Below are 24,732 nucleotides of genomic sequence, written 5' to 3'. Positions count from 1 at the left end.
AAAATCACACAAATGGTTGTATTTGAATTCACACTCAGTCCCCTGGTAGACTTGTATATTCCTAACTATGTGGGTCGTTCTACTGCACTCTCAATATCAGCACATCTCCATGGTACAAGTGCCACCACCTGTTACTCAAGTGTATTTCTTCTCTTCTGGAAGAAGTCACCCCAGGAAAACCCAACCACTGCTTCCATAATACCAAGATGCTTCTCTTAGGATAGCCTATCAGCCACTGAAGAACTTCCTAGAATACCTTCAAAAATGAACAATTGTATCAATACCTGGGACAAGATACTGGAATTCCTATTTCTAAAAACCAGTTCCACTTGCACCATGACTAGCATGTACATTCAAATTGAAAGGCACCAGCTTATAGAGAATCACTTAGCCCTTTGAATCACAATGTAAAGAATTCAGCATATGAGGGGCTGGAGAGATGGCTCAGAGGTTAAGAGAACTGGCTGCTCTTCCAGATTCCAGAGGCCCTGAGTTCAATTCCCAGAATTCAGCATGTTTACTTATTGACTTTTATTTCAGCTGTCTTTATGAGTTGCATAAAGTTATAGTAAGTTATATACTAATCAAATCTATATTTTAGTAACTGCATTACATAAAATGTAACATAGTGACAGAAACAACAAATGTGAGCATCAAGATTATGTTTGACAGAAGCTCCCAGGGTAAAACTATCACCAGAAACAATACCCTAAGGCATGGTTGCTGAGATCTCTAGAACATTTGCTTTGCCTTCAGATGCAGCCAGCTCACCTGCCTGTGAATACATTTTCTGAGCAATGTGATGGACATGAGTATCTGACATCTGACAGATTCTCACTGGAAATAAATCAGGTGAGGTCCTAAACAGTCTTTAAAATCTCAAGCTCAGTAGTACAAATACAACAGAATTATGAACATTATTTTAAAATTTTTTCTTCTTAAACACAAGCAAACATTTGAAAATTTCCCCTTTTCTAGGGTCTGGTTTGCTTCTCTGTGCTTTCAAATATTGTGTCTTAGATTCACCACAGTTCTTGGGTTCATTTTCTTGTAATGCAAGGGGAAGGGTTACAATATTTGAAGGAAGCCTCTACTTCCTCTTCCTGTCTGTTCTAGAGAATATTCTGCTATAGTTTATGAGAGAAACAATTGGTTTTCTGGTGAGTCTAATAGCGTGCCTAAAAGTAGGCCTGCCTAAAGAACCTTCAATACCTACCAGAACTGCCATGTACCAGTACCTAAAAGTTTAATATTTATCTATTAAATAGATGAACTCTCAAAGGATTTTTTCAGATGCATTTTCAGCAATTTGCTTTCCCTGCTTCTATGTGATAAGGCCAAGTTTAGAAGACTCTTTGTACATGGCCATTGTGGGGTTATAAAAGTCTCAGTCAGTGTGCCTTCCTTGTAAATCTCTTGGGTATGGTTCTAAAAGGCAGGATTTGGAGGGAAGTTAGTAGAATGCCTAATGATTAGCAAAGGTGCCACAATGGGATCACCATATACTTTTGCTAGCAAAAGAGCAGGTATTTTTTTATTTGTACCAGGTTGACTTTAATATTTATATATATATTTTATTTCTATATTCTCAATTGTTCTAAACACAGAGGAAGGGTGGGACCACCACTTCTAAAACTCAAATGTGCCTCAAAAATAATTTTGAGTAGGAAAAAGCACAATTTCATTTTTTGTGTATGTATATGCAGGTGGAAGTCTTCTACTGTCTTTTATTGCTCTCCTCCTTATTTTTTGTGACAGGTCTCTTGATGAACTTGGACCTCACCATTTTAGCTATAATGGCTATCCAGTGAGCCCTCCAGACCTGCCTGTCTCTGTATTCCCAGAGCTGGGATTATAGACGCCACACTTCTATATGACTTCTATATGGGTTATGGAGACTAAACTCAGGTCTCCATAACTTGGACAGCAAGCACTCTACCACTCAGCCATTTGCTAGCTGCACCAGCATTTAGTGATGCCTATCAAGTCCCAAACACTAAGATTCAGGGAAACATCAATACAGGTCACAAGCCCTGGTTTTTACTAACACATAATCTGTTGAGAAAAGATGGAATAGGGTACAGAAAACCCTGAAATGGCAAACATCTTTTAAGAGATGGACAACAGAGGAAGAGAAAGGAAGACATTTGAAGAATGAGGAAGAAAACTATAAAAGAATTCTGTTAGAGAAAACAAAGAACAATTAGAAATCCTGCACTTTCTACAGAAGTTACATAGCAATAAGATAGATTTTTAAAAAGAAATGCCAGGAACAATGAAACAAAGGCATAACAAATTAAAAGCATCTAAAATTGCAAATAAACATAGCAATGTGATTTTCCAGTAATGTTACTTAACATTTCAAGATGGTCTAACTATTTTAGCCATAAATAAAATTGATATTTCCAAATACTCAGACTGTAATTCACTGTTCTAGAGGCTCTACATGAGACAAGGAACAAAAAATGATGATAACATAGTTTATACAAGTATTACTTATAAGCGACAATGACCATAAAATGATGCTCAGAAACATGCTTTATTGTTATTCTATTCAGTTTTTAGTAAGATAATAGACTCCTTAAAACACAAAACTTTTTGACATTGCATTTTATAGTTTGGAGTGAAGGCAGAAAGATATAATATTTGGTAAGAATGATACACAGGAAAAGGAAAATTGTACTAAGCATCTGAAGGGGAAAACAAAGAGAATGCTATCTACAGAAATCCACTCTTCTGCTGGCATCAGTGCTGAACACACGACAAAACCAGAGATTCTTCCAACAGGATCAAGCTGGGACACTGGTCTAGTTCTAGGTTTTGTTCTAGGTACACACAGTAACAGACGTTCCACATTTAAAATCTAGACAGACATTCAAAGAACATTTTAACTACTTCATGACTCATGAAAGAAATCAAAACCGACTATGAAGTAGCTGCTCATGCAAGCTATCAGAAGATAGTGCATCTACAAGTAGTCCCCACTCTGCACAGAAAGATAAAATATTTTAAAACTTTAATTATTAGATTTAATTTTTCTCTGCCAACAGACAATTTTAAGACTATGGTTAGAGTATTACTGTAAATAGTGTTTGAGAAATCATGATAAGGATCAAGAAAGGCAAAGTCTCCAGGGTTGAGAACTCATGGGGCTTGTATGGCCTTGAACTTTCATAATTGTCTGTTTTCTCGTTATGTTTCATCTTGCTTTGGGGTGTTGGTGACTGAACCTGGGGCCTTGAGCATGCTGGGCAGTACATCCTGAAGCCTTGATTTAGTTTTGGGGTTGGGGGTTGGGGGTTGGGGGCTCATTATGTAACTCAGGCTGGCTTTAGTCTGAGTCCTACTGCCTCAACCTTCTGAGCTCTGGCATTACAGGTCAGCCTCATCACTCTTAGTTTGTATTTGTCCTAGCTTGTTCCATGTACTTTCATAATGGTGAGATTATTCTGAATCTTTCTTTGCTCACTCTTTTAAAATAGTAATAAATGAATAAATCAATTTGTAATAAGTGGAGAGAGATAAAGAGCAAGGTTGGAAGGTGCAAATCAATAAGCTCAACATGAAACCTAATTCAGGTTTTTCAGGAGAAGTCTCCATAGAACCCTTTTCTTTTGAATATCCATTACACACAGTTACAAATCTTCCTTATGATCAATGCTGTATTAATTCTGGTATCTGTTTCTGAAACTACATTAAGCACACAACTTGAGGTGTTCATGCATCATTTTTCCAGAGTATGAAACACTGTCTATCAGAGTTCTAAAGTATGGGTGATGGAAATATAGATACATTTTTTCAGTCTCTGCTACAAAGGTCTAAATGGAGTCTTCAGTCTATTACTCCCACTGCACACAGAGTTGCCTTATCGGAATGTCACCTTGGAGAAAAACAATAGCAAACCAGCTGCCATGACCAAGAAGGTAGGTCTGCGCTTGCTGCTGTTTCCTCAGCTAACTCACCTGGAGCCTCAGCCCAGCATTATTTCTCAAGTAAGTCCCTCATCTGCACCTGAACTTGGGCAGAGGCTACTTTTCTCTGCCACACCACCATCATCTATGTAATGTGTGATCTGTTTTTCCCAGATTCAATAAAGTTCTTAAGGGTAGGGCTGTGGCTTATTCAGCTTTTTAAAACTCCAGAGTGAAAGATTTTGAGAGGATAGACATCTAGAAATAACTATGCTGCTATACATTTGTCCTGCCTCTGAAAGAAAATTAAAATCCTAGAAATGTGGAGTTCTCATTGATGATTTAGACTTGAACCGACATTGTTCTTTTTATTTTTAATCAGCTATAAAAATGCATAAAACCAGTGAGTATATGACTTTCAATATGCATACAAAGTTAAACATGATGATTACAAAAGCTTCAGTTGTTTTTTAAACCATAATAAATTCTGGCAGTCAGCAGATACATGGGTTCAAAAGTAATCTGTAGTGTTTGGCACTGGGTGGATGGCATTAAACTTCATTATGGATCACTATACACAATAAAACTGTAAGGCATTGATTTTATAATCACAAAAGAATAAGATGCAGGGCATTCATGGCACTATTGCACTAGTGGCATGTCTTTCCAGGACGGCTGTTACTATAGCTGGCAGGGTTCAGAGCTGGGTAGGATTGATGATGACTTTTCTCTGGTAGCATGCATAGCACCTCCCAAAACTGTGAAAGTTAGCCAGTAGGGATGATGCTTGCAGGTCAGTACCAGCTTAGTATCTCCATGTTTTATGACTCAGGAATGTGGTGTCTTGAGAAATAGAATCTTACTGTCAAGCTCTGGAGGGTACCATGAGGAAGGTATATAGAAATGATTCCTACTATATAAAACTAGCCTGACACGGTGTTGAATGCCTTTCAGCAGAGGCAGGTGGATCTCTATGAGTTCAAAGCCATCCTGGTCTACAGATTGAGTTCCAGGACAGTCAAGAGCTACACAGTGAGACCCTGTCTCAGAAAAAAACAAAACAAACAAATAATAATAATTCTAAAAAACTAAAAAGTACACCTCTATACTGGTTCTTGATCTTCATGAGAAAACTACTTAACATTTTTATGACCCAAGAAGGATCACCTGAATAGCAACTCTTATCAAGATATACCAAGATATATACCAAGATATATCAAGAAAGACTTAGAACACAAGTTAAATATTGAAAACATTAATCATTATGCCACAGGTTTTGAATTTTTAATTACAAAAAAAAAAAAAAGAGAGAGAAACTTACTAAATTACTAATGCCCATTTCAAAACCTGTTTACCTTCCCTTGCTACTGGTACATCTTTCAGTAAGCTACAGGTCGCTGCTCCCTACCAAACCAAACAGTAACAGTCTGGCAGAAACTAGTTTCCTGCTGTGTGCCAAGAGGTTAAGTAGAAGGTTCAACTCCTATCTGATATGAACTATTGCTTCTCATTTTTTTAAGCGTTGATACTTTCTGAATTAACCTGTTACACAGGTGAAGAGAAAAATCTATTCTTGGTAAACAATACACTTTACACTACACTAAAACTAGATGAATGATTAAGGTCCATATCTATACTCACAATAACAGCCTTTTACTCTTCACAAGAAGTCATCCAAATGTAGTTATTTCCCATTTGTAAATGGAAAAGAAAATTATGTCATTTCCCCGGATACCTTAGAAAAGACTGTGAATTTTATATAAGGTAAAATGAACACAATGCAAGAAATATGTGTATAAACTTTTATTATATAACACATGCACATCAGGAATATAATTAATGACATCATTAATAAATATCCACATGGTAACCATGATTAGGAAATTTGGTAAGTTGCTTGACAGAGGATTCCTACAAAACCTAAATTCTTATTTTACAAAGTATATATTAGGTTAACAGCTTAATTTAAAAAGTAAAGCCAGTTATAGTCTAAACTAAAGAATACCTTAGGATATGTACATTTCAATAGATCTGGAAGTACAATTTCTACTGTCAACTTTACTTCCAAATAAAACAGCATTTTTTTCCCATAGTAAAACCTGTGAATATACAATCAAGCCTCAAACTTTCTTATTTCATTGCAATGTTCATTAAACTCTGGACATAATACTCTTTTTGTTTGTTTGTTTTTTGGTTTTTTTTTTGCCGGAGCTGAGGACCAAACCCAGGGCCTTGCGCTTGCTAGGCAAGCGCTCAACCACTGATCTAAATTCCCAACCCAATAATACTCTTGTTGTAAAGAAAAATGAAAAGTTACAGACAATAAGCATTTAGGAGTGAGATATGAACTGCAATTATAAAGACTTCAAGAGATAAAAAAAAAATCCAAAGTTAACAAAATAAAAAAAGGCAGCAATTTCAAACAACACAAAACTGCATTAACTTAAAAAAAAAGGTGGTAAGATTAACATAGTTTCCAACAAAACTGCTAAAACTGAAACATAAAGGTTTTTTGTTGTTGTTGTTTGTTTTTTTGTTTGTTTTTTTTTTTGTTTGATTTTTTGGTTTTTCGAGACAAGGTTTCTCTGTGTAGCTTTGCCCCTTTCCTGGAACTCACTTGGTAGACCAGACTGGCCTGGAACTCACAGAGATCCACCTGTCTCTGCCTCCCGAGTGCTGGGATTACAGGCGTGCGCCACCACCGCCCGGCGGCAACATAAAGTTTAAAAGCAGAAAGTACAACTATGTTCTAAAAGGGAGAGTTATTTGTGTTGACAAAAGGAGTTAAGAAGCTTGGCTGATTTTAAAGTAATGAACAATTGTTGTGAGTTGAATTGTGTTTCCAACAAAAATGTGTTGACTTCCTCTATCATGGCATCTCTTTCCTTGCTCTTCCACTCTGTCCCTGTTCCAGCTCGACCATCCTGTTCCCTTATGTTCTCAACCCCCATCCCCTATCCTCTATTGCTCACCCCACCCCCAGTTTACTAATGGAGAGAAACCTGGTACTAGGAAAGTTCCTAGGAATCCACAAGGATGACCCCACCTTAGACTACTGTCAATAGTGGAGAGGGTGCCTGAACTGGCTTACCCCAGTAATCAGATCAGTGAATACCCTGTCACCCTACACCCTTCATCTAGTAAGTGATGGAAGCAGATGCAGAGATCCACAGCCAAACACCAGGCCGAGGCCCAGGAGTCCAGTCAAAGAGAGAGAAGAGGGAGTCTATGAGCAAGGGCATCAGGATCATGATGGGGAAACCTACAGAGACAACCAAACCAAACTATTGGGAACTCATGGACTTTATTTATACCAACAGCTGTGGAGCCTGCATGGCACTCTGCACATATGTGACAGTTGTGTAGCTTGGTATTCTTGTGGGACTCCAACAGTGAGAGCAGGGGCTGTCTCTGACTCTTTTACTGCCTTCTGGGACCCTATTCCTCATACTGGGTCACCATGCCCAGCCTTAATACATGGAGAGGTGCTTCATTTTACTGCAACTTGACATGCCATGTTTTGGTGATACTCATGACCTTTCCTACACAGAAATGGAGGAGGAGTGGATTGGGAAGTGGCGATAGGGGAGGACGAGAGAGGCTGGGAGGAGAGGAAGAAGGGGAAACTTCGGCAGGGATGTAAAATAAATAATTTTTTTTAAGTAAAAAGTCTATCTACATATTAAATCTAGGTACATTTTATGGTTAATTTTTCAAATTATGTGTTATCAAGGCTATTTCTTAAAATCTCTTCTTTCCTTATACATATTTATAGTGACTTTGCAAATATAAGTGTAGTACTAATGTACTGTTACCCTACTATCCACAATGAAGTCCTGAGTATAAAGCAAACCAGGGTTAAGTTTTTCTACAGATTTTTGTTCTTTTTTTTGCTTTTTATTTATTCTCCTCTCATATATTACATCCTGACTGCAGTTTCCCCTCCTCCTCTAGTTTCTCTTCAGAAAAGCGTAAGCCTCCCATCAACCAAGCACGGCATATCAAGTTGCACTAAGACTAGGTACGCCCCCTCATATCAAGGCTAGGCAAGGCAACCCAAAAGGAGGAAAAGGGTCCCAAGAGCAGGCAAAAGAGTCACAGACAGCGCCCCTCCCCAGCCTCACCCCTGCTAGGAGTCCCACAAGAACACCAAGCTACATAACCACAGCATAGATACAGAGGGACTAGGGCAGTCCCATGCAGGCTCCCTAATTGCTGCTTCAGTCTCTGTGAGCCCCTATGAGCCCAGGTTAGTTGAGTCTGTGGGGTTTTGTGGTGTCCTTGACCCCTTTGGCTCCTACCATTCTTCCTCCCCATCTTCTGCAGGATTTCTTGAACACCACCTAATGTTTGGCTGTGGGTCTCTACATCTGTTTCCATCAGTTGCTGGATGAAGCAGCCTCTCTTAGGATGATTATGCTAGGCTCCTGTCTATGAGCATAGCAGAATATCATTAGCAATCATTTCACTGAATTTTCTTTTTATTTATTTATTTATTTATGCCATTTTTATTTGGTTCTATCCTAGGTCTCTGGGCTATCCAGCTTCTGGGTTCTGGCCCTCCTCCAGGCAGTATCAGGGGTGGGCTCCTTAAAGTGGCATGGGTCTTAAGCAGGATTAGCCACTTCCACAATTTCTGCACCACCTTTATTTCACCCCAGCACATCTTGCAGACAGCAAAAATCGTAGGCTGAAGGTTTTGTGGCCGGGTTGATGTCCCAATCCCCCCACTGGAAGTCTTGTCTAGTGATAGGCTCCATATTACTCACTACTAAGAATTTTAGCTAGGGTCACCCTTGTAGTTGTGCACTTTAAAAGAAAAAGAAAAAAGAAAAAAGACAAGTGTGTAGTTAAATAAGCCAAGGTAGAATACATTCTAGAAAGGAACCCCTGAATTGACAGAAAGTAACCCTTCCTGGCTATGAGCATAAGGGACTTTACACAGACAGTGAGTCTCATGAATACAGCCACAATGATGAGGCTAGGTTGGGTTATTTTAAATTATACATCCTCTGGATATTTGAGTATTTGGGGCAAAATTCAAAACAACTTTCTAATTGCCTATTTAAATTTCTACAACATTTTATTTACTTATTAATCATAATGTAATAAAAGTGTTAAATCTGTGGGAATGTTTATACATTCCAAAATTATTCTTGGAGAAAATACATTTAATATACCAACAGCACTGATTCTTCTAGAACACCCACAGCATCTCTGCCATATGCTGAAAGATTTTCCTTTTAATTGACATGATTAAAATGCCTGCCTAAACTGTATTGTATCATTCCAATTATGAGTCTAAATAAAATATACATTTTTAAATAATGTCTCCATTATTTAAATTTAAATTAAAAAAGGAAAAAATAGCATATGATTTATTGGGCAGGCTTAGCTAAAGCAGAAGTGCAATATAAATATAATTTCAACCTTCAAGGTTCAGTGCTTGATATATTCTGTCAAACTTCCAACTCAAACATAGAAACCTATATATTCTCATTCTTCCCACCTCTCTTCCCTCACTCTCTCAGTGCTAGGGAATGAGCCCAGGACCTTGTCCATGGCAGGCAAGAGCTATCACTGAGCTATATCACCAGTCTTCAAAGCCTTTCATCACTGCCTTACTTAGGGTTTTATTGCTGTAAAGAGACACCATGACCACAGCAACTCCAATAAAAGAAAACATTTAATTACAGCTGGCTTACAGTTCAGAGATTTAGTCCACTATCAGCATGGCAGAAGCATGGTGGCACACAGGCAAACATGGTACTAAAGAAGGAGCTGGGATTTCTACAGCTTGATCCACAGGCAGCAGCAAGAAGAGACAGTGAGCCATGGCCTGGCTTGATCATCTGAGACCTCAAAGCCCGCCCACAGTGACACACTTCTTTTCCAATGAGACCACACCTACTCCAACAAGGCCAAGTCTCCTAATAGTGCCACTCCCTATGGGCCTGTAGGGGCTACTTTTATTCAAACCACCACATTCCACTTCCTGGCCCCCATAGGGTTGTAGCCATATCATAATTCAAAATGCATTTAGTCCAATTTCAAAAGTTTCCATAGTCTTTAACAGTCTCAAACTTGTTTAAAAGTCTAAAGTTCAAAGCCTCTTCTGGGACTCATGCAACATCTTAACAGTAATCCCCTGTAAAATCAAAATGAAAAAGCAGATCACATACTTCTAGCATATAATGGCACAGGATATATATTACAATTCCAAAATGGAGCACAAGGAGGAAATACGGGACCAAAGCAAGTCCAAAACCAGCAGGGCAAACTCCAAACTCTGTCTGCATCTCCATGTCTGATGTCGAAGCATTCTTCAGATCTCCAACTCCTTTCAGCTTTGTTGACTGCAACACACTTCTCTCTCTTGGGCCGGTTTCACTTTCTGTTGGAAACTCTCCTCAGCAGGTATCTTATTGCTCTGGGATCTCCAACACCTTGGGGTCTCCAAAGTAATCCAGGCTTCACTTTCACAGCTTCATGCAATGGCCTCTCTAGGTCTTCATGAAAAAACACCCGGACACACGCCTGGTCTCAGTGCCTTTCCTAAGTCACGGAGGCAGATTCCATAACCCCTTTCTTGTATCCTTGACTCTAAAGCCAGAAACATGGCTGAAGCTGCTGAGTTCTGCTATTTGCTGGGCTTGGATGTCCTGAAACTAGCTCTGTAGACCAGGCTGGTCTTGAACTCAGAGATCTGCATACCTCTGTCTCCTGAGTGCTGGGATTAAAGGTGTGTACCATCATGCCTGTACCAAAGCTTTTTTTTAAATTCTTTTTCACAAATTGGAAGCTTAGCTGGGTAGGATCTTGCCCTGAGGCCACCACTCCCTTTATTCCATTTAATGGCAGGCTTTTCTTTAATCTGATTATCGCCTTGAACACAGGATTTACCTCTACTCCACTTCTTGGTACCCTTTTCTCCTCAATCTGTACATTTTGTATTTCTACTTGCTCGGTTTACTCCTTTTCATTATAAATCTGCATAAGCGTGGCTACTAATAACCAATCAACATAGTCAATATTAGGCTGTCTGGAAACTTCCTCTACCAAAGCTGTTAATTCATAATTCTTCAATTTAGCCTTAGCATCAGGCAGATTTTTTTTGGAGAAAGGCAGAAAGCAGACACCTACTTTGCTAAAATATCATAAGAACAGTCTCTAGGCCACATACTAATATTTTTCTCCTCTAAAACCTCCTGAGCCATGCCCCGACAGTTCAAATCACTCTCAGAACTACTGTCTTTCATGCTCCTACTAGTATGGCCCATTAAACTTTACTTAAAGCATTCAGCTGCTTTTTAAGTCCCAATTCCACATTCCTCCAAACAAAAGCATGGTCAGGCCATCACATAAATACCCTAGTCCCTGGTACCAACTTTCTGTCTTAATTAGGGTGTATACTGCTATAAACAGACATCATTACTATGTAACTCTTAGAAAGGAAAACATTTCACTGGGCCTGGCTTACAGCTTCAGAGGTTTAGTCTATTACTGTCAGAGTGGGGAGCATAGCAGCATGCAGGCAGACATGGTGCTAGAAAAAGAGCTGAGAGTTCCACAGCTGGATCTGTAGGCAGCAGGAAGAGACTGCCCTACTGGGCCTCAAGCCTACCCCAAGGGACACACTTCCTCCAATGTCACACCCACTCCAACAAGGTCATACCCCCTAACAGTGCCACTCCCTATGAGCCTATGGAGGGCATTTTCTTTCAAACCACAATAGCCATACATGAGATCTGTCAGAAGATAGAGTCAGAAATTCTAAAGTTCTAAATTTGCACATATTCTTTTATTACAAACACACTGTGGCAAAGAATATACAAACAATTGATTTTTATGTTAATCAAAACTCAGGACATAGTAGTTGCTCTGAAGTAGGAAGTGGGTATAAAAATGGACAGGGAAACTTAACTGAGGAGGGAGAAGGAATGGCAGCACAGAGGAAGAGAAAAGTCAAAGAGATAAATCACACTAAGGATGTCTGAAAAAATTATTATTTCATGGCTACTTATAGATACTATATATAAGTCTGGGGGTATAGTTTAATTCAAGTCATGCCAATTAATGCCTTCCCTCCAGAAAAGAATGGCTATCTAAGAAAAACCCCAGTGCCAGGATTCTAAATATCTAGCCCTATATCCACTGTAAAGAGTAGTTCCCTCCTCTCATCAAAAAAGATTCTTTCTGCACCAGAGAGAAATCATTACAGAAAGCAAAGTGGTCAAAATACAAAGATCAATTGACTGTGGGGCAGCCAGGCCAATCAATACATTTACGAACTAGCCACTACATTTCAGGCTGAAGGAAGATCATGGAAGAGGAGGTGAAAAGACTCTATGAGCTAGGCAACCAGGACAACTGCTTTGAGACAGTCTCTTCTAAAAGAGGAGGAAGAGGAGAACTGTGACGACAACTAAATGGCAAATGGTGCAGGGCTCTGGGAAGAAAAATAGGGTAAAAATACATTACAGGAAACTTTATAAGAATTAATAAAACATATTACATCATCTAAAAAAACCCAAGAATGTAAAGAGAAACGTTCTAATCAATACTTCTGAACAGATCATAAAACTAACATCTTATACTACCATAAGATTTCAATTTATTATTATCTCAAGTCCAAGGGTGGAACATAGGTAAACCAATGTATTTTCTATGGCATTATACTCAAAAAAGCTAGAAAACTATAATATATTTGTGGCACTTTTTAAATTTTCTTTCCTATAAATAATAGGTTTACTTTTAAAAATGGAAAGGATCAGTAGGAAATTACCTCATCTCTGTGTAAATAGCATAAACTACTTACTTAAAAACAGAGTCACAGTACACTTTTAGACAGAAATGTCAAAGTGGTTGAATCAACTGCCATTTTGGAAAAGCACAGGAGCTAAACTACATGTAATTACACTCAGCCCTTCCCAGTGGTCTGTGAACCACTGTACAAAGCTCTACTGTGATTTTTTCCACCTTTACTCTACACGCTGCTGTACCTATGAGGGAAGGCCCAATAGAAAGAACAATATTTCTATATGCTTTAAAGAGCAAACAGAGCCTGATAACCACACTACACATGGAGCATACAGGGAGGAAAAGAGAGCAGCATTAACAGTTTAAGGGGAGAAAAATCTTAATGAAAACCCAAGAGCTGAAGGATGCTTTCTGTGACAAATTGAGTCTCTAAATGCTCCCCACTTCTATCTTTGAAATAATCATGTGTTCAAGAACTTTATTATACACAAACAACCATCTGCTGCCAGAAAACAACACTTCTTCCACAAATACATAATGCAATGAGACTTGAACAAGACAGCAATGGGATAAAACCCTAATAGTGTGGTTCTATATTCATTTTAGATTACATATACTGAGGTGCCCTAACCTCTGCTTGCAAACCGCAGTTACCAGTTTGCATGCACTTACTGATTATAATTTGACAGTCTCTTCTCCCAGATAGGAAGCAGTGATAAAAGAGTTAAGGATAGAAGTATAGGACCTGAAATATGACAACTGCTTTGAAGTTCAAAACAATTTTAAAACACCTTCCCTGATGCGCCATAAATTTTCTTTATTGTCCTAACATCAGATCAGACCGGAATGGAATGTTACAACTTCCATTTCTTGCTACTCAGGACTGGTCAAATGCTGCCATAAATGGCCTGACTGGCAGACGAAACAAGTACATGCCCTCATCTAACTCATTGTCTGGTCAGTATAAATTTGCTCCACACCTTTCTTCCCCATTAGACTATGTATGCTTCACCAGCAAAGACAAAAATCTGTAATGATATACATACAGTCAATATAAAGATATCATTGTATCTTACCTAACAAAAGTGACACATAGTAGGCTTTGAATAAAAATGTGTTGAACAAAGACAGAATTACTAAATCCCCTCCCCTGTGTGTCTGTGTGTATACATTTACACACACATACACACCCTTTTAAGCTTCACATTTTCTACTTAAGTCTTTTTTCAACTGACTGCTGTCCTTTTCCACTCACTGCTGTTCTATTCATTCTCCTGTTAGTGTTATGGACACTTTCTCTCCTCTGAACTCCAACAGCCCCATTCTCAAGGCAATGTGTGTGTGTGTGTGTGTGTGTGTGTGTGTGTGTGTGTGTGTGTATTCTCAATATATATATTATATATAAGTCTGTGGGAGGGGGAGAGTTTTGTATGTCAGGTTATGCCAACTAATGCTTTAACTCCAGAAAAGAAAGGTTAGCTAAGAAAAACCCCAGTGCCAGGATTCTAAATATCTAGCCTTATATCCTGTAAAGAGTAGTTCCCTCCTCTCATCAAAAAAGCTTCTTTCTGCACCAGAGAGAAATCATTAGAGAAAGCAAAGTGGTCAAAATGCAGTGATCAATAGACTGTGGGGTAGCTGGGCCAATCAATACATTTACAAAATAATCATTACGCTTCAGACTCAAGGAAGATCATGAAAGAGTAGTGGGATATATATATTGCCTTGAGAAAAAAAATATATATCTTTCTATGTTATAATTATGTGCATACTTTTCAATAAATGGTATAACCTTTTTGAAGCTAGGGACCACTTTATCCAACTCTGCATTTTCCATCTTGGTAGTGCCTTATAAATACAGGCATTAAAATACTAAGTAAATGTGTCCCTAACAAAATTGAAAGAGAACATCTGTTAGTCCAATAGTATAGTAGCATTGTCTGTGACAGAAATAACTGCAAGGAAGGGCTATAATACATTCAGTCCTGGAGACTGTTAGACCAAAAGAGTGAGTCATGATCAGCTAAATTGCTTTGGGTTTTGCCTCAGAGTTCCTGAGCTTTTAAAAGACTCTAAAACATCTTATATTTTCTATCCACTTTTTAAAAGTAGTAAATGTCACTTTTCTACTGAAATTAAATGTATAAATGAGATAGGAACACATTATTCCAAGTAAAGCTGGGTGGGCCAACTGCTTAGTTTCTTCAGCATCTTTACCAGACAACAACCTTATTACACATTTTGAACACCTTTGTTCCAAGGGCATCTCAAGTTTCCCTTCCTCTACCCTCCAATAAGGGTTAAAAGCAACAAGCATCCTGTACCAGACCAACGGAATGAACTTTTTTTTTTTGGTTTTTCGAGACAGAGTTTCTCTGTGTAGCTTTGCGCCTTTCCTGGAACTCACTTGGTAGCCCAGGCTGGCCTCGAACTCACAGAGATCTGCCTGGCTCTGCCTCCCAAGTGCTGGGATTAAAGGTGTGCACCATCTCCGCCCGGCTGGGAATGAACTTTTATACATAAAATTAATATGAATACAACTGACCCACCTTTCTGTCATCTCTTTCTAGGATCTAAATTGTTCCATTTTGTGAAGCTGGTGTGTTATAACAAGACTATGTGTGTGGACTGTTCCAAGTATACTATATCCTTTTAAAGCAAGCAAAATATTAGGATGGAGTAAAAGGAAAGATAACATAGAGTGGAAAAGCTACCTATCTGCTTCTCATTAGTACTGCAAACTAGAGAAACTGGACTTCTAAATTTTACACAGGCTAGCTAGAACACATGAAAACTTTCTGGACTCAGACCTGGAATCTCAATAGCTATGTATGTATTGGCCTTGAATGCCCTCTCTCCAAATGTCCACTCTCATCAAGCTAAAGTAGGTAGGGGTCTAGACCTGCAGGAATTACCTTTTTCTGCCAACATGCTGGTCCTAATATGTTAACAAGTATTTCTACATCTAAAACCAAACTATTATACAAATATAATATTGCATCTACAAATTCCTAAGATATAATCTTCTCTCAGTTATTGAGTCAAATACATAGTAAAAATACTTTTAACTAAGTTCCTAAAATCAATCAGTTTAACTTAGATGTCATAAGAGGACCACTCTTCTCAATTCCTAGGATGTCTGCTAATCAGGCACAGTACATTTTGCTTGTTTTTGAGACCCCAGGAATCATAGTGGCAAATATGATAACTTGTACTTCATCTGTCTGCTCAGCAGGAATGAGAGCCATTTAAAGTTAACTTGCAATCACAGCACAAAGAACATGGTAGTGAATTATCAAGACAGCTGTTCAAAAATGCCCATCAGAGAGCAGTAATGTGAAGAATACTTAACATTATCCAGAAAACTACTGGAAAGCAGGTGATAGAAAGAAAAGGTAGAGTTGAATAACTCATCAAGTAAGCAAGGATGGGGGTGGGGAGAGGGGGGTGGTAGTGGAGGGGTGGGGTGGTAGTAGTTAGAACTCCTCTTGGAGGATGTGGAGCAAAAGGTTTAACAACTAATTTTAGAATAGACAAATCTGATTCAGAGGTACAATGGAAAAAACCAAAGTAGTGGTTCCTTTTTCAATAAAACTTAGAATTATGCCAAGCAGTTAGAGAGCAAGAGATGAACATGCCAAGGAGGAACAGGATGCCTTCCATGAAAAGAAGAAAAATACTATTAGCTCCTATTTGCTTCAGAACATCCTCAAGAGCTGGCTCATTTTAAGAACTGAGTGAACCTGGCATACATGACGACAGAATTTTGACAGGGCTGACATTAATCACAGTAGAAACTGCCAACATTCACTTTGTGATCCCACCTGCCTAAAACTGTATTCACTCCGCAAAAGACAATCATTCCAAAGAAGCTACAAAAATCTATCAACTTCCCATAAACTGAACTCCCCCACAGTGACTCATCTTACCTATTCAGGATTTCAAGACTGAAACCACCACTTAAGAAAGCACACAACACCTCAAACAGAAAAGACAAGCAATAAATGTGCCCTGTTCTTGTGCTCTTATTCACCAACACACTGCACTAACCTCTGAAGGGCTTTCCCAGAAACTTACAATTCTGAGCATCTGACTGCAATCAGACGCCAGGCACTACTTTCCTATATATTTTACACCACAAGATTGGTTTTTCAGAGTTCTAGTCTTCAGGCCACAGGAAGAACCTGTTTAACAGTTTAATGTCTTGTTTTAGGTTTTTGAAAAAAGTTGTATTAAATCTGTAACCTGAAACATCTTTTTTTTTCCTAATTACAATTGCTAACTATTAAACATAAAGCTGGTAGTACTTTGCCTTCAGACTTGTATAAATAATGCTGTCTTTTTTTAATTTAATAAGTTATCTTGACCTCTTCATTAACCATGATTTCTACCATACTTCCTTCCTCAACTCTTCTTTCATGGAATATGATGTATATAGTGAGCACACTCCCAGGATGCAGATGGCCCACGTTCTAGTAGCAAAGCATGACCCAGCTGAATGGCACACTAAATCTTCCTGGTTTCAGCTGCCCTTTGTCAACTAAATTAAATATCTTCACAGCTCAAATTTCCATCTATTCCACCCTCAATTCTTGTCTTAGGGGATTCTATGGCTGAGTTAGAATGCTTTGTGCACATAATTTTACAAAGGCATACTGAGGATTCATCTATATAACTAAAAGATTTTGGTAAGCAAAGAAAATGTTAACAGAAAAATATATAAAACTCAGCCAAAAGACAGCAAAAGCAGAATACTTAGAATGGTATAGTTTTATCAAGTACCAACAGTCTTCACTCCCATGGTAATCTGCTTTGATTTTTCTAGCAAATTCTGCTGTGTCTGTAAGTCATTTCAAATTATATGGAAAGTTTGGGGCAAGATTCTGCATTATTTTGGGGAAGAATCATTCAATAATGTGGTGGTATTGTGTTCCCCAAAATATTGTGCACCCTAATAAACTTATCTGGGGTCAGAGACAGAACAGGCACAATATTAAACATAGAGATTAGGCAGTGGTAGCACACACCTTTAATCCTAGCATTCCAGAGGCAGAAGTCCATCTGTTCAAGGATACAGCCAAGCATGGTGACTCATGCCTTTAATCTCAGGGAGTGATGGTAAAAAGCAGAAAGGTATATAAGGCGTGAGGACCAGAAACTAGCAGCATTTGGCTGGTTAGGCTTTTGGCTGATTAAGTTCTTAGGCTTTTGAGCAACAGTTCAGCTGAGATTCATTCTGGATGAGGACTCAGAGGCTTCCAGTCTGAGGAAACAGGATCAGCTAAGGAACTGGTAAGGAATTGTTCTGCTTCTCTGATCTTCCAGCATTCACACCAATAACTGGCCTCAGGTTTGATCTTATTAATAAGAACTTTTTAAGATTCCTGCTACACAATAAAAAAAAAAAAAATCTTCCTACTACCACAGGATAATGGGGTGATCCTTTCCTGCAGAAAGCCCCAGGAGACCAAGTTAATGCCATACAGTAGTTTGGTCTTTTTATGGGGCTCCTAACAGTGGGAGCAGGGGTTGTTTCTAACTCTTTTGCCTGCTTTTGGAACCTTTCCCCCCTACTGGGTTGCCTTATCCAGCCTTAAAATACAGAGAGGTTCCTAGCCGTATTGCAACTTAATATGCCATGTTTGGTTGATATTGCTTGGCGAGGGGGAGCTGCCATTTTCTGAAGGGAAGTAGAGGAGGAGACTATCAAAGGGACAGGAGATGATGGGATGAGTGGAGGGGGGATGGAACTGAGGTCAGGATGTAATATATAAGAGAATAAAAAAAATTTTTTTGAGCTGAGGATTGAACCCAGGGCCTTGTGCTTGCTAGGCAAGCACTCTACCACTGAGCTAAATCCCCAACCCGAGAATAAGTTTTTAAAAATTATAATTAAAAAATACAAAGAGAGAGGGAGGAGAAGGGGAAAGGGAGAGAGGGGAAGGGGGGAGATGGAGGGGGAGAGGGAGAGAGGGAGAGAGGGAGAGAGGGAGGGAGGGAGAGAGGGAGGGAGGGAGGGAGGGAGAGAGGGAGGGAGGGAGAGAGAGAGAGAGAGAGAATGAGCAGACAGACAAGACAGAGTGGAGTCTCCAATCAAAATGCTATTCAGACAAGAACACTTCGACTCAAGAGATACTTTGAAAATACATAAGCAATGGCACCTTCTTTACTAAAATCTAGAATTGTGCTATCTAGTACCTAAAGGGAAAGAAGAGTAACTACACTAAGGAGAAATGTGATATCCTACAGAGAATCAGGTTTGCCCACTGTAGCCCAACACACTACTACAGAAACACTAGGTGACAACTGGATCATTCCATGCTAGAGTTCAACTGTGATATCCCTTCATTTCTCTTTCTCACACACATGCAAAAGGGAAAAAGAAAAAAAAAAATTGGCTCAGTTTCCTAAACCACAAACAGCTTTCTTTCCTTTTATGTATGTGGGTGGGTAAGGGACAAGTGGTAATAGTAATAATAATTTATCATTTTGTCCTAGAAAACCAGAGGAACCTGGCTTCAGCTGGTTTTGCTTTTAAGCTGCCCTTCAAAATTAAAGTAGAAACAAAATGAGGTCCCCCAGAAAACTAGCCTCCTCTAGTTCATTATTCATTCAGATGTTTTGGGGAGATGCATAAAACATCCAAAAATTCTGGTGAAAAGAATGAGATACTGGAAAAGAGATATTACCCATCCTGCTCCCTGAAGGAACCTGATCAGAGTCAATTCCAAGGTCAAGTTCAAATAGATCACTGCTGACTATATCAGGCCTAGAGGCTGTTTGAGCCTCTGTGCTGAGAAGACATCTCTGGGGAGTAGGGTGGCTGAGCATCCTAATGGTTTGAAAGCAGGACAGGCTGTGGGCACAGCTTGATCTGTAATATTTAAATATTTAGAACTAGAGCAGCTCTTAATGAGGTATAATTTTAATTCTGTCCTCCAGAGGCTATATGGTAATGTCTGGAAACATTTTTGGTTTTTACAATTTTAGGGTTCCTGGGGAAGAAGTGGATGCTGCTACTGGCTTTAGTAGATAAAAGCCAAATATGTTGCTAAACATTCTATAAAGCATAGGACAGACCCTGCTACCACTCCCTCCTTAAGCCACCACCACCAAAACAGCTGGTCCAAGGTATCAATGGTGCAAAGGCTGAAAAACTCTCATCTACAGTATAAAGTGCAGACATGTGTATTGTCTTATACATAAAAAACATACAGGAAGGTCTAGCAAAAATCTGATTATGACATCCTAGCTAGAAATTGCTAGTATGCCTACAAATAGTCACTGTAACTGTGATTGTGACAGCCTGAGCATATTTCAGTCCTTAATTGCGTCTCTGCATTATAATGGCACATAAAACATTCCATTTCTGGCTCCCTCTCCTCCCGTTTAATCTCATCATTTACATAATCTTTAAAACAGCTCTGCTTACTCATGAATGGGACTAATTGAAGCATAAACTTCATAAATTTTGTGTGGTGTGGTGATACATGCCTTTATTCCCTGCATTTGGGAGGCAGAGACAGGTGGATCTCTGAGTTTGAACACACTCAAGTGTACAAAGTGAGTTCCAGGCCAGCCAGGGATACACAGAGAGACTGTTTAAAAAAGAAAAGAAACACACGGTCTCCTAGGCAGCAATCAAAGCAGTATCAAGACAAAGTAAGAGGGGAAAAAAGGATAGAAACTTCAGCTACAAGTCTGGGAGAAGGAAGAAGGCTGAAGAGAAAAAAAGATGAAATATGGGGAGGACAAGAGGGAGAAAAATGGACTAACAATAATGTGAATAAATAAATATGAATGAACACAAAGGCGTCAAAGCCAGTAATATGAATGCATAAGTTTGCATTCCTTATGGTTTCAAGGACTTTGCTAAAGTCCTTTTCTCACTGTCCTTTCTTGTTGCTGTGATAAAATAGGCTGACAAAGCAATTTACTGGTTTATTCTGGCTCAGAGTTCAAGAGATTAAGTCCTTCCTGACAGAAAACTCAAAGCAAGAGGAGTCTGAAGTGACTAATACACTGTATGCACAAGGAGAAAGCAGGGAGTACTGAATGCATGCTAGGCTCAGGAATCTTTCTGGAAGACCCCCTGCCAAAGGGATGAAGCTTCCTACAGTAGCCTGGTATTTCCTCAAAAAGCCTGATGAAGATAATCCCCACCATGAATATGCCCAGAGGCATGTTCTCTAGTTGATTCTAGATTCTGTTAAACTGGCAACACTAACCACCACAGGCTTGGTTGCTAGCTGATGAGCTTTTAATGTGACAAATAGAGCATGAGAACACTAAAGAATAAAATGACTTCACCGACAAAGACATGACTGAATGAATTACTGGGAAGCAGAAGCAGGTACTGTGGGGTGGGTCTCTGAAGGGTACATCTTATCCCTGGATGCTTCCACTGTGTCTCTAGTTCCTAGCTGTTATGAGGTGAACAGCTTTCATGGGAAGCTTCCCTCTACCATCCCTTTTGGCCTTCACAGGCCTAACAGCAATGGATTCAGTGAACTTTGGACTGACACCTCTGAGGCCAAGAGTCAAATGTTTCCTCAAGTTGGTTTTTTTCCCCTCAGGGCTATCACAGTGATTAAAAAGTTAACATATGTAATGTGTTTCTAAAAAGAAATACTTCAGCTATCACCTATCTATCCTTCAGGATTCATTTGACACTTCTTCTGTAAGACACTGAAAACAGTTAAACATAATTAGCCTTATTCAAGAATGGGGGATGCCACATTACCACAGTCCAACAGACCTAACCAGATAGCAATGCTGATGTCTAAATGATGAAAGAAAGTATTAGACGCACACTAATAACAATTCAGTGTTTGAATTCCCCCAGCTAATATACAACCATTTCTTACATATGAGAGCACATTTTATTGGACCTGTTTTCATGCATGAGATGTAGATAAACTAAGAAGCCCCTTCCATAGAAATTTGCTAAAGAATTTAAATTCATGCCTTTATAACAGAGCATCTACTTAGCACACCTGCAGAATCCATAGCCTTCTTCCCAGATTCCTGTGGCAAGACTTAAATCCAGGCAAATGATGAGCTTTCTTATACACAAACGTCTAAGCTTACAGAAACTTTCACAGAATTTTGGCAAAGCTTTCATTTTGTCTTATTTTATAACTCAAACAAACAAAACAGTTTATTCAACTTTGGCTAAGGAAAAATAGACATTATTTGTGTTCGATGTGGATACTGGTTAAAAGGGCCAGATCTGCGTTCAAGTACTGGTTCTACTCCATTTATGACCTCAGGGAAGCCATCAAAATTCACTAAAACCCACACATGGTGGTAAACTTCTACAACCCTTTAGCAGTGGCAGGAGGATCTAGGCTAGCCTATCATGAGCCACTGTCTAGAAACAAAATAAAATAAAGATTCAAAGAGAAAAAAAATCTGTCTCCTGATATTAAAAAATAAACAAAAAAAATGGACTAAGAAACCTCAATTTTCCTTCCAACTCAAATACTGACACAAAATTTGAAACCCTTTGAAATTAAAAGCTTAATAGTTTATTAAATCTAGGTTTGAAATGTCGGTCCTGAAGTCATCCAACCTCAGGCTAAACACAGAATGACAAGAACAAGAACTGTTCTGTGTCAACACCTTTTTGGCAGACATACTTCCAGCTGTTTTTTCAAGGAGTTCTTGCTCGCTAAACAACATTCATGAGACACACATTTATCTGCTTGGCCAGCATGGCTCCAGCATGTGAGGCTGGCTTCTACTATCAATGCCATTTCAATTCCAAGTGAATAGTAAAAACAGCAATAGAATTATTTATCTGCAAGCTGCTTACAGAACTCTAGAACTCAAGAGACTAAAGTGATTCTCTTCAACCTTTCAATTTTGTAAAAAAATATTACATTTCATAAAACACTTAAAGGTTAACTGGCTGAGCATGCAAATAAGCCTCATTATTTAATATCTTAAAAAAACATTTATGAGAACTCATTTTTTTCCCTAAAAGCATTTATAATACTGTGACTGTATTGAAGTGGCTGTTTATATACACTTAGTATGTTAGCAGTGTACTCTAGACACAGGATGTCTAAGAAGCACTACCCACCAAACTATCACAGACATCTTGAGGGCTCTGAGCACCAGGAGGGAAAAAACAAGAGCTACTGTTTGAGATCTGTATCCCCCTGTCCACATGAGTATCTCCTTTCAATTACAGGAGATGCACAATGACAAATATGAATGATACATAAACATTTCCCTTGACCTTCCTCCATTCATGGGTGCAATCTGACACCTGAGTTCATCTAAAACTCACTGGACAGGATAAATAAATCAAGCATCCTAAAATCACAAGTTTTCAGCATCCTTTCTAGGGAACTAGATAACATTGGCACCTAACTAAAGCTTGATAATTTTACAGAATGAGGAGGGACATTTTGCCCAGAAAATCCCCATGAAGTCTCATCTTTTGAGACCACAGGTTTATCCTTCTCCCCTCTGCTTTCCCGGAAAAAAAAAGATTGGCACGCTGCTAATTTCAAATACTGGAATCACAGAACATAAATTTAGAAATAATAAACAGACAATAATGGTCATGAACACGATGGCAGAGCATATTCCTCCAGGCTGAATGAATCATGGAGAAATATAAAGTAAGAAACGTATAATACTGGGAAAATAAAATCAAACACACTTGGTGTTTGAGGGGTTAAAAGTGATCTTTACATTAAGATGAAAGATTTGACACAACTATTAGACAAACCATTCTAATATTAAGAATTTTTTTAACCCAACATTAGAAAAAAAAAAAAAATTGGACATTTGAATGCTGCCTAGAAATCCCGTACCCGGTATGTCCACAGAAACCAGGTCAGGCAAAGCCAGTAAGGAATTTTGAGAAAAAACATTCACAAGTCTTTAAAGATTCTGCGGCAGGGCACACTTAAATGGGCCCTACTTGCAAAGACTCTCAAATCCATCACCAGCCTCTTGCCGCCTCCCGGTCCGAGATCAGCCACCCAGTTTGCACGTCATCCAAGTGGGCCACGGGGTTTAAAGTCTCAGTGCGAGTATCTGGGTCACTGGTAGCACTGTAGTACCCCGTAATACAGAGTCTCTCTCAAAGCCTCCACTACCGGGTCATCTCCAAACCCAGCGTCCCTAGGGGACAGCTGGGACACTTGCTCTTAGCAGAGCCCGGGGCCCCACGCTAGGCGGGCAAGCCAAACCTCGGGTTGACTCAGCCGAGGGGTAGTCAGGCTGACACATTTGGGGGCACCCCGGCCTCTGGCCCCAGGGAGGGCTCCAGTCTGTCCCTCAGACCCGCTAAGACGGCACAGGCCTCGACCTCAGGGCTACGGCGCTCTCCATAGTCGCGCTGGGCCGCGCGGCGGACTAACTAGCCCGGGCTTCCCGGGTCGCACGGAGCTCCGTTACCACGCCGTCACCGCGGGCCGCTGTCAGTTTTGTAACGCTCCCGCCTCAGTTTCCCCGAGTGTGCACTGGGATCCCCGGATCCCCGAACATGGGACGCTGAAGTGAAGCGAAACTAACTCGGGGCCGACCGGCGCTTCCTGGAGGCGCTCCCCGCCCGGCCCTGCCCCACACTCACGGGTAGGCATGGCGACCCGAGCCCGCCGCGCTCGCCGCCGTTCCCGGACTCAGAGGAACCGCGCGAGCCGCGCCGACCGCAGCATGACTGCGGAAGCTCGGCCACAGACGCCTCGTCGGGGCGGAGGGCGAAGAGCCGAGCGAGCGGACGCCGACCGGCCACAGAAACCACCGGCCGCGCTCCGCGCCCCGTCGACGACGCGCTGGGCCGACCCACGCCCGTGACGTCAGCGCGTCGCCACCAGGAGGTCCCGCCCCCGAGCCGCCCAAGCTCCGCCCCCGAGCGGTGACTGCTGGACTCCAGGGCTGCACCTGCACTTGCACCTGCGGGGTGGCCAGTGAGCTGGCTCCATGCATTAATTCCGAGGTTCCTTTTCTTTCCACTTCTGGTGATCTGACTGTCTCACTTTGGCTCAGGCCTGCTTAGGGTACATCACCTTAGGACTGTGAGGGTAAAGACTATGGTCTT

General features: G+C 40.0%; 1 protein-coding gene across 3 annotated transcripts in view; it reads right to left on the bottom strand.

Annotated features, from left to right (window-relative positions):
* Efr3a (EFR3 homolog A) overlaps nt 1–24,491 on the bottom strand; it is a 91,759-nt gene extending 67,268 nt beyond the window's left edge. For 2 of the 3 annotated variants that reach the window (XM_036207940.1, XM_036207939.1), the window contains exon 1: nt 24,265–24,491. Coding sequence is in view for 1 of the 3 variants with exons in the window: in XM_036207939.1 (XP_036063832.1) it covers nt 24,265–24,274 (10 nt within the window). In the remaining 2 variants the exon portion in view is untranslated. The remainder of the gene's footprint in view (nt 1–24,264) is intronic. The other variant, XM_036207938.1, reaches the window with a different exon arrangement.
* Between the last annotated feature and the right edge of the window lie 241 nt (nt 24,492–24,732).

This window comes from Onychomys torridus, chromosome 16, assembly GCF_903995425.1.
Source record: "Onychomys torridus chromosome 16, mOncTor1.1, whole genome shotgun sequence".
NCBI lineage: Eukaryota > Metazoa > Chordata > Mammalia > Rodentia > Cricetidae > Onychomys > Onychomys torridus.
Note: the sequence above shows the minus strand (reverse complement) of the source record. Positions and strands in the feature narration are given on the sequence as shown.